Raw genomic sequence first — 13477 nt, 5'->3', positions numbered from 1 at the left:
AAGAAATACCACCAAGTGGTCGATTTTCGCCAACTACTTAATGTAGAGCAAATTCACCACATATTTAAGCCTGTTTATATTGATATCTCTCATATTCTATAATATTATTCATCAAGATTATTCGGAATTCTGATTGTATTAAAACGCTTTTAAAATATTAATCTTCTGCTTCGAAATGTAGAAATGACCTCAGTAATGAATGCTAAAAACTACTAGAAACGATATTGTTACAATGCCTTGCATTTGCTTCAGTATATCCTTTGCTTTTAGCTTTGGTGAAAATGTTCTACTAATATCACGTAATTATTACTCCTCGATATTTAATACGCCATTTCTAGCTTAAATAGAATTTATACGTACACCGGAAGGTAAAAGGGTATTTTTCTTCTATTTTTGTTCTCACATATCCTGCTACACCTCATTATCATTTTGTACAAACCAAATGATTTCCATGCTGGCGCGTGCGTTTTAAAATTACTGGTAGATTAACTTGTTTTCACGTAGTGTAGTGTAGTTTCGGTTTTTGACGAACGTTCTGTAATACCAAATGGATCTCAAAAGTTCATATTAGTAAATCACAAATTTCAGTGTTTGACTGTAGCAGCTTTTGGGAATAATGTACCTGCATATTGTTTGAGTTGAGATCCATTTAAGATGTTGTTTAAACCTGACATGCATGGAAGTCAATTTCACGAATATAATAACAATAATTTTTATCTTATGATGTTGAGTGTATTTTGATTTTTTCTTCTGGCCTGAAACAAAATTGTTGAATTTTTAAATGTTAGAGTGAATTACATGTACGTGTCCATGTCATTTCTGACCTGTTTTTGCACAAATCGTGATTTTGTTGTGATAATTCTTCACTTTTGATAAGTTATAATATTTCAAATACAATCAGCATCCTTACGTAGACCTTTTTGTACTAATTTCGTACTAATATTATAATTTTTGTCTTTAAGGCTTCTAAGACCATTTCAGAATCATGTGAATACTTAATTCGTTTCGTTTTTATGCTATATTTTTTAATTTATGTGGTCTTGGTAGCTTTTATATTTATTGTGTTCGTTGGGTGAAAAAAAGTAAGATGATGGTTGTTATACAGGAAAGAGAAAGTTGCCTGTGCACCCTTTAAGAAGACCCTCGAAATCCTGTTATCACCCGTCATCTTTCTCTGTGCTGCGTGACTTGCCTTTAGGTCAGTTCACTTTTTATTTTTTATTTTGTATTTTAATCGCATATTGTTAATCGTAATACATTTTATTTCATTGTGATTACCTGCAAAAGCGGCTAAAGTAAAGTAGAAGAAAAATAAGATGTATTGTTGTTAATTTTTTTTCTGTTGGTCTGATAACAGCACGTAATGATTTTTTAAATTTATTATTCTAAGAAATATAAAGGGCATCCGGATAAAAGTTTTACAGCTATGAAGTAAATAAGTGTTTTAACAATTTTTACATTTTGAGATCCAATATACAGGGTATTTGGTAGGGCGATAGAAAGATTTTAATGGGAAATAGATGGCATCAGTTTGACTTTATATAACCATATTTATCCTTAAACAAAGTGTTAACCTTTTTTTGGAAATAACGTCTTTCTTAGATGTTTTTTACAAAATAATTGAATTGATACAATTAGTTTCAAAATTTTTTAAAGGAACATTCCTAATATGGACATTGACAACAAAGGGTGTCCATTTAACAGGTTCTTGGTTTCCTATGGATTTATTTGTGATTTCATAAAAAATAAATAGGGAGAAGTATAAAAGGCCAATAAAGATGATTTTAAAAATTAATAACAACCCTACAGGGTAATCCAAAAAAGCAAAATACCACTCCTTAAAATAGGATCACCCCCAATTTTTCACACGATCAAATCTTCTCTTAATTCTCTGTTAGTTCCTAGATTTTTTTACCCTGAGATGCAGTGACTCGAGGCTATGGCGTTTTAAGGGAAATTTTAGACACTTGCAGTGCCTTTAGTAAATTAAATTTTGATAATTTCAAGATAGTTTCATGTAAGATTAACTTTGCAGATACGAATACTCATTTAGCGAAAAATACGCACACGGTCTGCACAATTACAAATTTAATTTTCAAACCTTTAACTTCAATTTACTTGAATTTTTCAAATAGGATGACGTGTTTTTTGCGACGTAAAATGACAGAATTTTTTTTTCCTTTCGATATAAAGTAATACCATATTTATCATAAATATTAATGCAATTAATTATTTCAGGGAAACCTGCATTCATGGCCACGTGCCCGAGTGTTTAGGAGGCGTCGACGTGATTTCGATGTTTTTCCTTTTAAGTATTGATAGCTCATTGACCTTTCGATTAATTTCTCTTACGCTAATTAATGTTTGGGTTTTTACTACTGATAAAGTGATGTACAATTGATTATCTGCTCCTAAAACTTTTCTTAAACTTTGTAAGCTATTTACATTGGGACGTCATCGATTAGGAATCATTGTGCCGAAATGCTAATAAATAATTTCCATCACATAAACCAATTACATAAATGATATTAATAGGTTTTTGTTGAGAATACTTCATTTTTATGGCCAGTTTTAACATAAACAAATTTAGAACAAACTGAAAACTTTAAATGAGTTGTCAAAACTTAAAATAAAAAAAACATCAAAACTATGCTATTATATACTTAATACTCAGGCACTTAGCCATAAATGCACGTGTTCCTAAATTAATTAATAGCTTAATTAATATTTAAAATAAATAGACATTATTTTATACCGAAATGAAGATAATTGAATTTTCTTTTGCCCTACGATATAAAAAACACATCATTCTATCTGAAAAAATCAAGAAAATTAAATTTGAAAACATGAAAACGAAAGTGGCTACTGTTAACACCCTCTATATATTTTTGAATAAATGAGCATTTGTACCTCTACTAAGAGGATCTTATATGAGACTCCATCATAAAATTATCAAAATCCGATTTAAACTGTGGTACTAATTCTTTCTTGAGGCACTGCAAATCTCTAAACATTTTTTTACAACATCAAAGCTTCGAATCATTGCATATGCAAATGTTATATGATATTATGACAAAATTAGTGTCCACAAAAATGCAAAGAAAAGGAAATATTCCCCACAACAAGAAAATAGACGATATTAAATTTAAATAAATATTAATCATTTTAAAAATAAGATCCTCTATTTCTAATGCATTTCTCCGTCTTAGTCGATATTTGAAGAACCGTGAGATTTTGTGTAACGTTAAGTATGGTTCTATAATGACTTCTATTTACTATTGAAAACTTCCTATCGCTGTACCAACCACCCTGTGTAATATAATAAGAATTTGTTTGCGACCATAGTGCTTACTTGAAGAATCATATTTTTCCTCAACGATCTCACACTGTGTATAATTTTGAGTGTAACTACAGAGCGTGTTTGAAAGCACAGGAATATTTGTTTAAAGAGTACGTTTTCGACAAAAACACAGAAGCACCTCAGATTATTTACTTTCTACGGTTTATTTTGATTATGATGACGTGTATATTTATACACACTTGTTAAGTTATAGCGTCATAACTATGTCGCACTCAGACAAAGAGAAGTCATCCCACTCCTTAGTTTACCCTTATGTTACACCTCTCTAATACCGTTAATGAAAAAAATTATGACATAAATCGTGTAATATTTAAATGGTTAGTTTACATGTGCGATTTTGGGTAATTTATTTTATACATGTCAAATATGAGCGATTATCCTTAAACCGGACTATTTGTATATTGTTAGGTAATTATTATTCCTCACGATCGCCTGCGAAAGTACTCTTATACAACGGAGATAATAGTTGGAAAATAAAATGTTGATATACGCGTGTATTAGGAAGACCAAATGACAATGCGATAAATTATTCTGGCTATAAATATTATTTTACAATACTATGCCATGGCATATCTCAATTAGGGTTAATATGTCCCTATTAATATGTTAGTTGTGTGTTCCGGGCCTTCAAAATATCAAAAAAATATAAATTTTGATAATATTTAAAGAAATATCTCCAATAAAAATCACGTATTCAACCATTATGAAAGTAATCGTGGCCAACGATAAAGTGGTATCGGAGTTTCGTTGCGATAATCTGGGTTCCAACCTATTTTTTTGTGTAATATCGTATACCATGGTCGAATGAAAAATACTTCCATAATTAGAGAGAAATTTTCTTAACACACTGGCGGGTGTGTAAAATTAACTCGTGAGTTGAGAATGACTTTTTTGCCTTATTAAGTAAATAACTATTAAAAGAACAAAAAATTTTCGGATAAAGCATTGTTTATATTATATATTTCGCTGCTGTAAATTTTAAGATCATTTGTTATAGAGAAATTTATAACTATTAATGAGTTGAAAATGAGACAAATCAAATGATTTCAGTGCGAATTAAAAACAAATACTTGATGTTACTTTTAATGATCTTGTTTTACATAGTTGCCGGGACTTTTTAATGTATAAAAATGCAGTATGATACAATGAGAAACGTTTCCGTAAACACATAATTGGAAACAGAAATCTCACTAAATATTTGAATCTCTGGAAATGAAAATAAACTAAGTAGGTAAATAGGAATTTGAAATATACCTAGATATACCATGCGGCTCTAAATTTTCTTCCGCTACATCATTAAATATGGTATGACATAAGATGCTTGTTTATTTTTTTAATTGCTTACGTCACCGTTTACACAAAATAGCCGATTTTTAAAATCTTAGTGAAGCGACCTCAAATTTATCAATTAGTTTTTGAGAAAAGAAAGTGTAAATTTGGTAAAAAATGCATTACACAATCAGCTAAATAGTGCGTAAACAATGAATAAACTTGTATGTTGATAGGAAATTGCTTTGTTTTTAATTTTGTGGTCACAATCTGGTTAAGAAAAAAAGAATAATAAGATAATATATAAATGTATAAAAAAATAGTCAAACACTGTTTGTAAGCACATCTTACGTCATATATTTAATGCTGATTTTGTTTTTTTTTTAATAATAATTTCAAAATAAGTTATCGGGGGGGAGAACCTAAAACCACACGGTATATATATAATAGCAAAGTGGTTACTGGTATAAAATTATAACATGCCTACGTATAAATTTTCAATTTGTGATAATTTTAATTTTAACTCTTTTAAAACAATGAACAACTGAATGTAGAAATTACTTAATAAATCATAGGCCTTAAGATCCCTTCTAGTTCATGAGGAGTTCTTTAGTCTCTTATATATTTTGATGTTTGAATGTAAGTGAATATCAAATGGTTTGTTGTTTTAGAAGAAAAATGTACTAATAATTACCTACCAACACACCATGAATCGTAATTTATATATTTTCTTAGAAATATCACTTCCAAGACAAAGTCCTATCTTTTTTTTAAGTAATAAGTTATATTAGATTTAAGCATTTCTCTTCTTTTAACACCCACCAATTCAAGGTTTCATTGCGTGAATTCTAGCAAATTATAGTATAAGGTGATTGAAGAGTAAATCAGTGATATTCAAAATCCATATGAAAATTAACATAGGAAAAATGTCATATAGGATTCTGTGCGAAGGTAAAAAATTTTATATTTGTAAAATATTAAATGTATCCTCTAGAACAAAATAATGGAAAAAAGTTCATAAAAGCAAATGTATTAAGTCAATTTATTATCGAGATACTGGGACATAAAGATATTTATTAAATAATACAGAATTTCGAGAAACTGTTCAAAGTTGCTTTCATTTTGTCGAATGCAGCATGACGAATTCATGATTTTTTGGCATTTCGTAAAGCATCCTGGTGACTATTAAGCTATTATAAGATCAAAACTTACACAAACAGTATTTTCGATATGGACACAATAAAATTTAAAAACATCGTGGTATTCGTAGTTTTAAGAAATTAAACGGGATTCGAACAAAAATAAAGATATAAAATTTAGGTAATAGACTGTAAATCTTAAGAAAAATATTAACACATACCAATGGCGTAGGAGCAAATTTTTTTAGAAGGATTTTATGTATCAGGATCTCAGAAAATACATTACCCTATATAGTAGCTAGACGCAAACTATTCTTAAATTAAGCAGCACGTATTACCTAATACTCATATAAAATTTGAAAGCTTTATTTGCGGGAAATGAAGCACACTAAAGTGAAAATGCAATTTTTTCTTAAGTTTTAACACCCTGTAACATCGCTACTGAGTGAGATCGGCCACATTGCCTATATGAATTTTCTTCCTTATTTTGTACGAGATAATGCATAACTAAAGTAGTGCCGTGCAATTCTGAAACATCGTGTATATATACTTAAATGTATCGTATTTCGTTATATGTATTAGGCTTAGTTACAATTGGCTGAAAGTTGAGAGGTTCATATATGTAGGATTTAAGTATTACAATGTTTTCTATCGAAGATATCGCATGAGGAGTATTTCTAGACAAATATTCCGTTAAAATGTTTTGGTGAGGATAAAGAGGTGGTTCTGAGTTTTAGGGAAAACAGATTATCGAGTTAAGGCAATATTCGGGTGTCAGCTGTGTCAGCAAATTTACCTTTATGTAGGAGGCAAAAAGAAAAAAAGAGTATTCAGTATCCGTTGAAAAATATATTTGGATATAGTGAAAACTTTATAAAACTTATTTGTCAAAATACTACTTTCAGTATTTATACATCTTTATTTTCACTGCCTGCTATTGCCATTAAGTGCTGTTAATCATATCGTGTATTTCCTAAAAATCGAATATTCTTCAACATATTGTCAGTCACCACCCTAATATCTTCAAAAATTTGTTACAGTTCGTCAGTTGCCCATCCATCAGAACTGCCGCCATCGCCACACCAGTGGGACTGACCTTGGGGCAAGTCTGTGGGCAGATAACGCCGGACGACTTCCAACAAAACTATCATTTTCTTAAAAGTTCCAATTTAGTGTAGGTTACATTTAAGTATAAAAAAACACCAAATATTTATCAGGGAATCTATGCAATGCAAGAGGGAAAGGACAATCGCGCTGCAACTTTACTAATCTGTGTTATGTGTATACTTTATTCGCTCAGTTTTTTTTAATTCCGTAGCCCTGCTAGCATGGTGAGTTAGTTTGTTCGATGAAGAACTGACTTGCATCTGACTGCGTTTAAGGTGATAAACTCACCTAGTCTAGTTAGTCTATGTGCGTATTTATATTGGTGTAGGTCACTTGCCTGTTCGCCGCCTTAGAAGTAAGGACTATGTGTAAAAATATGGAAAGCAACGGACTCAATTTTCTTCCTCACTGATGGCCAAGGTTAGTCAGCAATAAAGCAAATTATTCTGGATATTATGATTATTTTGATTTTTTCGTGCAAAGTTTCGCAGAGATGGTATGTTTCGACAATTGTGCCTTTGCTTTTCAAAATCGCTAAATGTGCGAAATCATCAGACTAAAACAGAAAAAAAAATCAAAAAATTCACCCTATAGAAAACGCGCCTAAATCTATGTTTAGTAAATGTGTAACGTTCGAAATTTAAATCGGTGATGTTTTAGCAATGTAACGAAATGTAGATAAGAGTGTACAGATATCACTGCCTTCAGTAGATTATAGATAGTAAACGAAAGTAGTTCTGTAAGAATGGCAAAAGTCTGGTAAAGACACTAAGAAGCAGTTATCTTGAGAAAATATACTTCCTTCAAAAACATATACAGATATCAAAAACTCAAATGGAAACATAGTGCAAGTACGAGGGTCGCACAAATTTTAATATGCCTTCCACAAAGACCAACAAAGTGCCGACTTCGTCCACTTCTTTGGGCTTGTTGGAGGCCTATTAAAACTTGTGCGATCCGTCTCTCACTTGCATAATACGTATGTTTCCACTTGATCTTTTGATACCTGAATACTTAACGACCTAATCAGGACTATCTTTGTCAGGCATCATCCTGTAGAAATATGCAAAAATTAGATGGAACGACGGAAAGCCGTATCCAGACAGATAACGCTCTGGCCTATTCTTAGTTGATTTCATCTCATCATCCAATGCATTTACCAGTATACATTCACATTAAAATAAATTTAATTTGATATATTTAATAATCCGGGTCATCCTTTGTTCTAAATATGTTGGAGGCGGATTCATTTTATTTAGAGTGTTCATTCACTTTTAATATAGCAATCCATCTATGTCAACTATTCCTAGTCTTAACAATAAATTTCTCAAAATTACAAAATTCCCAACTACTTTTCTGTTTCTGAACTCTTCACCAGAATTTTCGCCATCTGTAATGTAATTGTATAAGACTCGTAATATAAGGATAAAGACTGTGAATAGCTCTTAACTATGTATAATGTGCAGCTCTGTTACAGACCCCAGTAGAAACCACTAGGAATATATAAAATCAAATTGCCAACTTCACAAATCTGTAGGAATAGTGTTGTTAAGTGTGGTTTTTAAGTGTGCAATTGAGGTAAATAGAGACTGTGAACAACTATTTGTAACGACCGTTTTAGTTAGCTAATTTTTTAACCCAACAATTTTCTAGTTTCAATTATTGTAAATAATGATTTCATTATTATTTTTAATAGCAAATTTCGTTTTAGTCTGCGAATCTTAGTTAAGGACTCACTTATCCTTTAGGGAGTTACAAATTTAGGACTTGCAACTACATTTTTACGGGAAAGTGTACCTGAGGGGTTCAAATTAGATGGCTTTACAGGTTTTCTCTGCTATTGTTTGTTAGGGTGGGCGACATTTCATTGAAGAGCTTTTCACTACTCGATTTGTATGAAACCACAGTTGACAGTGACAGAAAAGACAATGATTCAAAATATACAGGGCCGGGCGAAATTCCGGATTAAAATTAATATCTCTTCAACTAGTGACTTAAAAAATAACGCTGAAACACATGAATCGGTTTTAAGTTGTGCGTAATTTTCGGCAATAAAATGAAAAATTTTCCTTCAATCCCTTAGCTGCAACCCTACCCATTTTTTTTTTAAGGGAAACATGTCGTGTGTGGGTTCGTTGAAAATCTAGCAGCTATATGGTTATAAGGAAATAAAAAAACCTTTTAAAAACAAAGAATTATTAATATCTTTTTAGTCGCATTTACAGGTTGTTTAATGTAGCAGATGCTGAAAATGCTCTCCATCCCTCCTCTACTTAGCATTCTCCCAGGCGACGGTAAGCTCCAATAAAAATTGATATCGATATGCTCTTATAAGGCTGAATGACTTTTTATTGTGCACCGATAAAATAAATAAACAAAGTGGTATTTAGCATATCGAGATGTTTTTCACAAGTTGAAAAAAACATTTTTAGCTACAATTTTAAAATGAAATAAAAAAATCTATTCTGTGTTGAAGCAATAAACTTAGCACAAAAAATATAGCGATTATTTTTTGTCTTTTGAAGTATATCTTGGTATGTTTAATACCATTTTGCAAGTATACTCATTTTATCGATGTAAAATAAAAACTATTTCAGAATTAAACACAGAATATCAATATTAATTTTTATTGAGGTTTACCATTGCCTGGAAACGTGGCAACCAAGTAGAGGGTGGAGGATGTTTTCAGTATCTGTTACGTTAAATAGGACTAAAAAGATATTCGTCATGTTTTTGTTTTTAGAAAATTTTTGTTCATTTTCTAATGATTACTGAGAAATTAAAAAAAAACTTAATAATAAAATATAACTAAAACAAAAAAGGGTATGACAAGATTACATATTTTATGAGCTTTCTAACGAACTGACACATGACATTGTTTCCATAAAAAAAAATGGGTAGGGCTGTAGCTAAGAGATTGAATGAAAATATTTTATTTTATTGTCAAAAAATACGTAAATTTTAAATTAATTTACGCGTTTCAATGTTTTTTTTTTAATCACTCGTTGAAAAAATATTAATTTTATTCCGGACTTTCGCCCAACACTGTATAATAAAATCCCACAAGGTGCAAGAAAAATGAACTACGGCAAAACCTTTATTAAAATCTACTTTTTACTTCCTCCATGGTTTTTTGAATAAACAACACATAAAGGGGCCCCAAAATGTAAAATTGTTTTAGAGCATCTCTATCTTGGAAACCAAGATGACACCAACTTTTCTGTCTATGTCAAATTTCGTTTTATAAAAATCTTGCATAGGGTTCCAAATACCGTATGGCTTTAACTTCAATAATAACCGAGGTATTCCGCAAAATCTTTTAATGTGAGACACACTGTACAGTGAATAAAACGTCTCATAATATATAAAAATGCATGTTTATGCAGGTCCTACGTTTAGTTTTAGTTTGTATATTTCACTCCAACGACTGCTAAGAATCTGCCAAAATTGTAATGTTGATTTGGCATTCACTGTGTTTAGTACCAATTTCTACCATTAAGTTCGTGTAAATAATTGGGTGCCTATTTACTCGATTTTATTATTGTCATAAACGTAACTGTATTTTGTATCTCCTCCAGTAATTTCTTCGTACTTGCCTACTTGCAACAATTAGATTTTTCTTAAATTCGATGGTTGTTAATTTCCAATTTATGGCCCTTTAATGATTTATTGTTTATTATGTTCAGCCATGTATCGATTAAACAAAATTAATACTTTTCCATGCTGCAAAGTAGGTACATACAGAGCGCTACATATGTTCGTATATTTCATTGTATTATGTTCATGGATACTAAAATTCCATAACCCTTCCAGTTTTTTATACAGTGTTTTTCAAAAGCATGGGCACTGTTTTATATTCGAGAGACGGTTTGAAATAACCATTGCTAAATTCCGTACAGGGAAGTTAAACCTTATGTGTGAAGCCAAAAGTCCAAACTGCTTTACTCCACCAGGGAGCTACTGATCCTTTGAAGGAGCAAAAATCTAAATTAACGAGCAATCCATAAACCAATCTGCAGAATAAAAAAAATGATATCTTAGGAAAATTGTGATATTCAAACAAAAGGTAAAATTTAACATTGAATTTAACATTACTGTATGAAATGCAGTAATTTATTTCTTAACTGTGTCGGGAATATATTACCGTTCCCATGGTTTTCAAAGACACTATGGATATTGCATGCAATTTATTTTTTGGTTTCCAATTTTTAAGATTATTGTAATTATATTCCATTGAATTTTCCAGCGATCTCAGTGACAGACATGTAAATATTCGACGTATATTTCATACTTTTTTTCAATTAATGGTCAGTTACGAATTACTTATAAGATCATACATAATATGAAAATAAATGAGAATACGAAAGATTATGTTGTATTATTCAGAGAATACTAGTGCCATTTAGTATATTTATTTTGTTTGCAAGTTTAAGTCATAAACATTTTATATTTTCCATCAAAATTTCATATACAAATAATAAAAACGGGATATAGTACCTCTTCAGTGGGAAATGGGGACTATTTATCCATTAATATATAGAGTTGGGTACCTGTGAGAAATTTTTGAGTCTTCATAATTTTTCATAACACCAATTCTTCCGAAATGTAAGAAATTAATCTGAAAGATTCAAAGCATGTTAGAAAATTGCCTTTTCAGGCGATTTTGGAAATTTTTGAATTTTTAAAAAACGAATGGAATGTTGGAATTATATTTTTAAAAACGTGGAAAAAGTTCTTTACCCCAGTACGGGAAACACATTTTCCCAAGAGTAGCCAATAATTTCTTTCTATGAGCCTATTGTGACCTCAGATCTCTACTTTAGGAAAATATATCACAGTTGCTTTCGGGCAAGTCTAGCAATCTTGTCCGCTTAAATTGATGTCAATAGCATCTTTGTAGTTAAATATGACCTTATCATTATTCTGCTATGAATGCGGCAAAATAAAACTTTCCACAACCAAATAAATAGTAAAAATATACTCGTCATTGTCTGTTTCATACAAATCTTTCTCTTGCTTAACGGCGTACCCAGTGTCAAGTCAGGAAAAGTATCAAAATTTTCGCACTTCTTAAGAAAATAACTGTTTTGTTTTAGTAATCATCCAAAAAACACAAAGACACAGGTCCTGTACGATAAAAGCACAGTGCGACTTTTAATAATGTGTAGCTGTCGTGTGAAAAAACTTAAAAAAAAAACCGAACCATTACAACTTTGATTATTATATTTGTAAATGGGTAAATGATGATGAGCTAAATATTATCTAATTGCATAGTAGGTAGGAATGGTGACTCGCTCGACTTGTTGAAGATAAACAAAATATGGGTAGATATGTAATTGAACCCATAACGACAACAAAAATAAATAGAGAACAGAAAAAGTAAGAACCCAGCGTTTTACTGCTATCATAATATTAATACAGAAAGGTACAGAGTGTTCCATAGAACATCCTGTACCTTTCATCATAACGAAAGGAAGATACTTTAGCAAGTGATTATACACCTCATTTTTAACAAAATGTCGTATAAATAACGTTTCGAATTTCCATGGTTAAGAAATGCATAATTTTTATTTTTTTCTGAAAAACACCCTGTGTACCTACAATACAATTGGAAATATGCAGATGGAGCATCGAAAATGTCTCGGAACGTAGTAGTAAGTTTTTCTAGCATGTTTTCAGGTAGGCTCAAAGGATATAATTCTAAAAGGGAGTCGATAAGTGATATGACTCAAGATATCAAATATTATTCAGAAAGAAATCTAGTTGAAACCATTGACTCCCACAAAATTAATAAGTATCAGTTAACAAACCGCTGAAAATATCACTATCATAAACAAATTTTGGTTCTGTTTAAAGTATTTTTCAACAAAACTTTCTCCTGGCAATTATGCCTTCCAAATCGATGATAGACTACCCTGTTTTTCAATAATAATTTGTATCGTGAATCGTACCATTTACCACATATCATTATGATTTATCGCGTCATTTATCACCTGTCTCTTAGATTCATTTTCTCTGAACACATTTGAAAACATACTTGAATTGTGAGGTGTGTAACCATTAATCTACTACGGCCGTTTTTAAGTTGTGTCTGGTAAAACTTTCGTTGTTAAAAAATCGTCAGAAAAGACTTATTATTTAAAAAATGTGACATCGGAAATTTCTCAATGTTTCATTTTTACGTACGTAATGAAAATGTGTTAATATCCAAAATTACTAAAAGATACTTTAAACTGAAAACCAGACGACTGAGACGTAGACACGCAGACTTTGTATGGGTGTATGTCTACGTATCCGTCCCTAATTACGTAACCACACTGTATCGTCAGTCGCAAACCTTCGGCACCTCGAGGAATAGATTTCGTGGTCAATAGGTCGCCTGCTCGAAGACCCAAAAGAGACCAGACTGCTTTTTGCAGTCGATTTATCAGCGATTTCAGTCGATTCATGAACGATTTCTGCTTGATCTTAAGTGATATATCTACGAGTACACACGCGAAACCTACAGAGAAAAATGTATGCGCGCGACCTGCGACTTGTGTATTGGTCACCGCAAAAAATAAACCCGCGTTTTTGATAATTCTAATTTGAAATTGCGTTT

General features: G+C 31.2%; 1 protein-coding gene across 7 annotated transcripts in view; it reads left to right on the top strand.

Annotated features, from left to right (window-relative positions):
• The window catches only part of nmo (serine/threonine-protein kinase nemo), an 80917-nt gene extending 69673 nt beyond the window's left edge, over window positions 1–11244 (top strand). For 3 of the 7 annotated variants that reach the window (XM_066296431.1, XM_066296432.1, XM_066296430.1), the window contains 2 exons: window positions 1106–1198; window positions 6810–11244. In XM_066296431.1, coding sequence (XP_066152528.1) covers window positions 1106–1187 — 82 coding nt within the window. In that variant the 3' untranslated portion in view covers window positions 1188–1198; window positions 6810–11244. Of the gene's footprint in view, window positions 1–1105; window positions 1199–6809 lie in introns of those variants that run through there. The other 4 variants (XR_010733387.1, XM_066296433.1, XM_066296434.1 and 1 more) reach the window with 2 other exon arrangements.
• Window positions 11245–13477: the final 2233 nt, after the last annotated feature.

The sequence above is a fragment of the Euwallacea fornicatus genome, chromosome 25 (assembly GCF_040115645.1).
Source record: "Euwallacea fornicatus isolate EFF26 chromosome 25, ASM4011564v1, whole genome shotgun sequence".
NCBI classification, from domain to species: Eukaryota; Metazoa; Arthropoda; class Insecta; order Coleoptera; family Curculionidae; genus Euwallacea; species Euwallacea fornicatus.
Note: the sequence above shows the minus strand (reverse complement) of the source record. Positions and strands in the feature narration are given on the sequence as shown.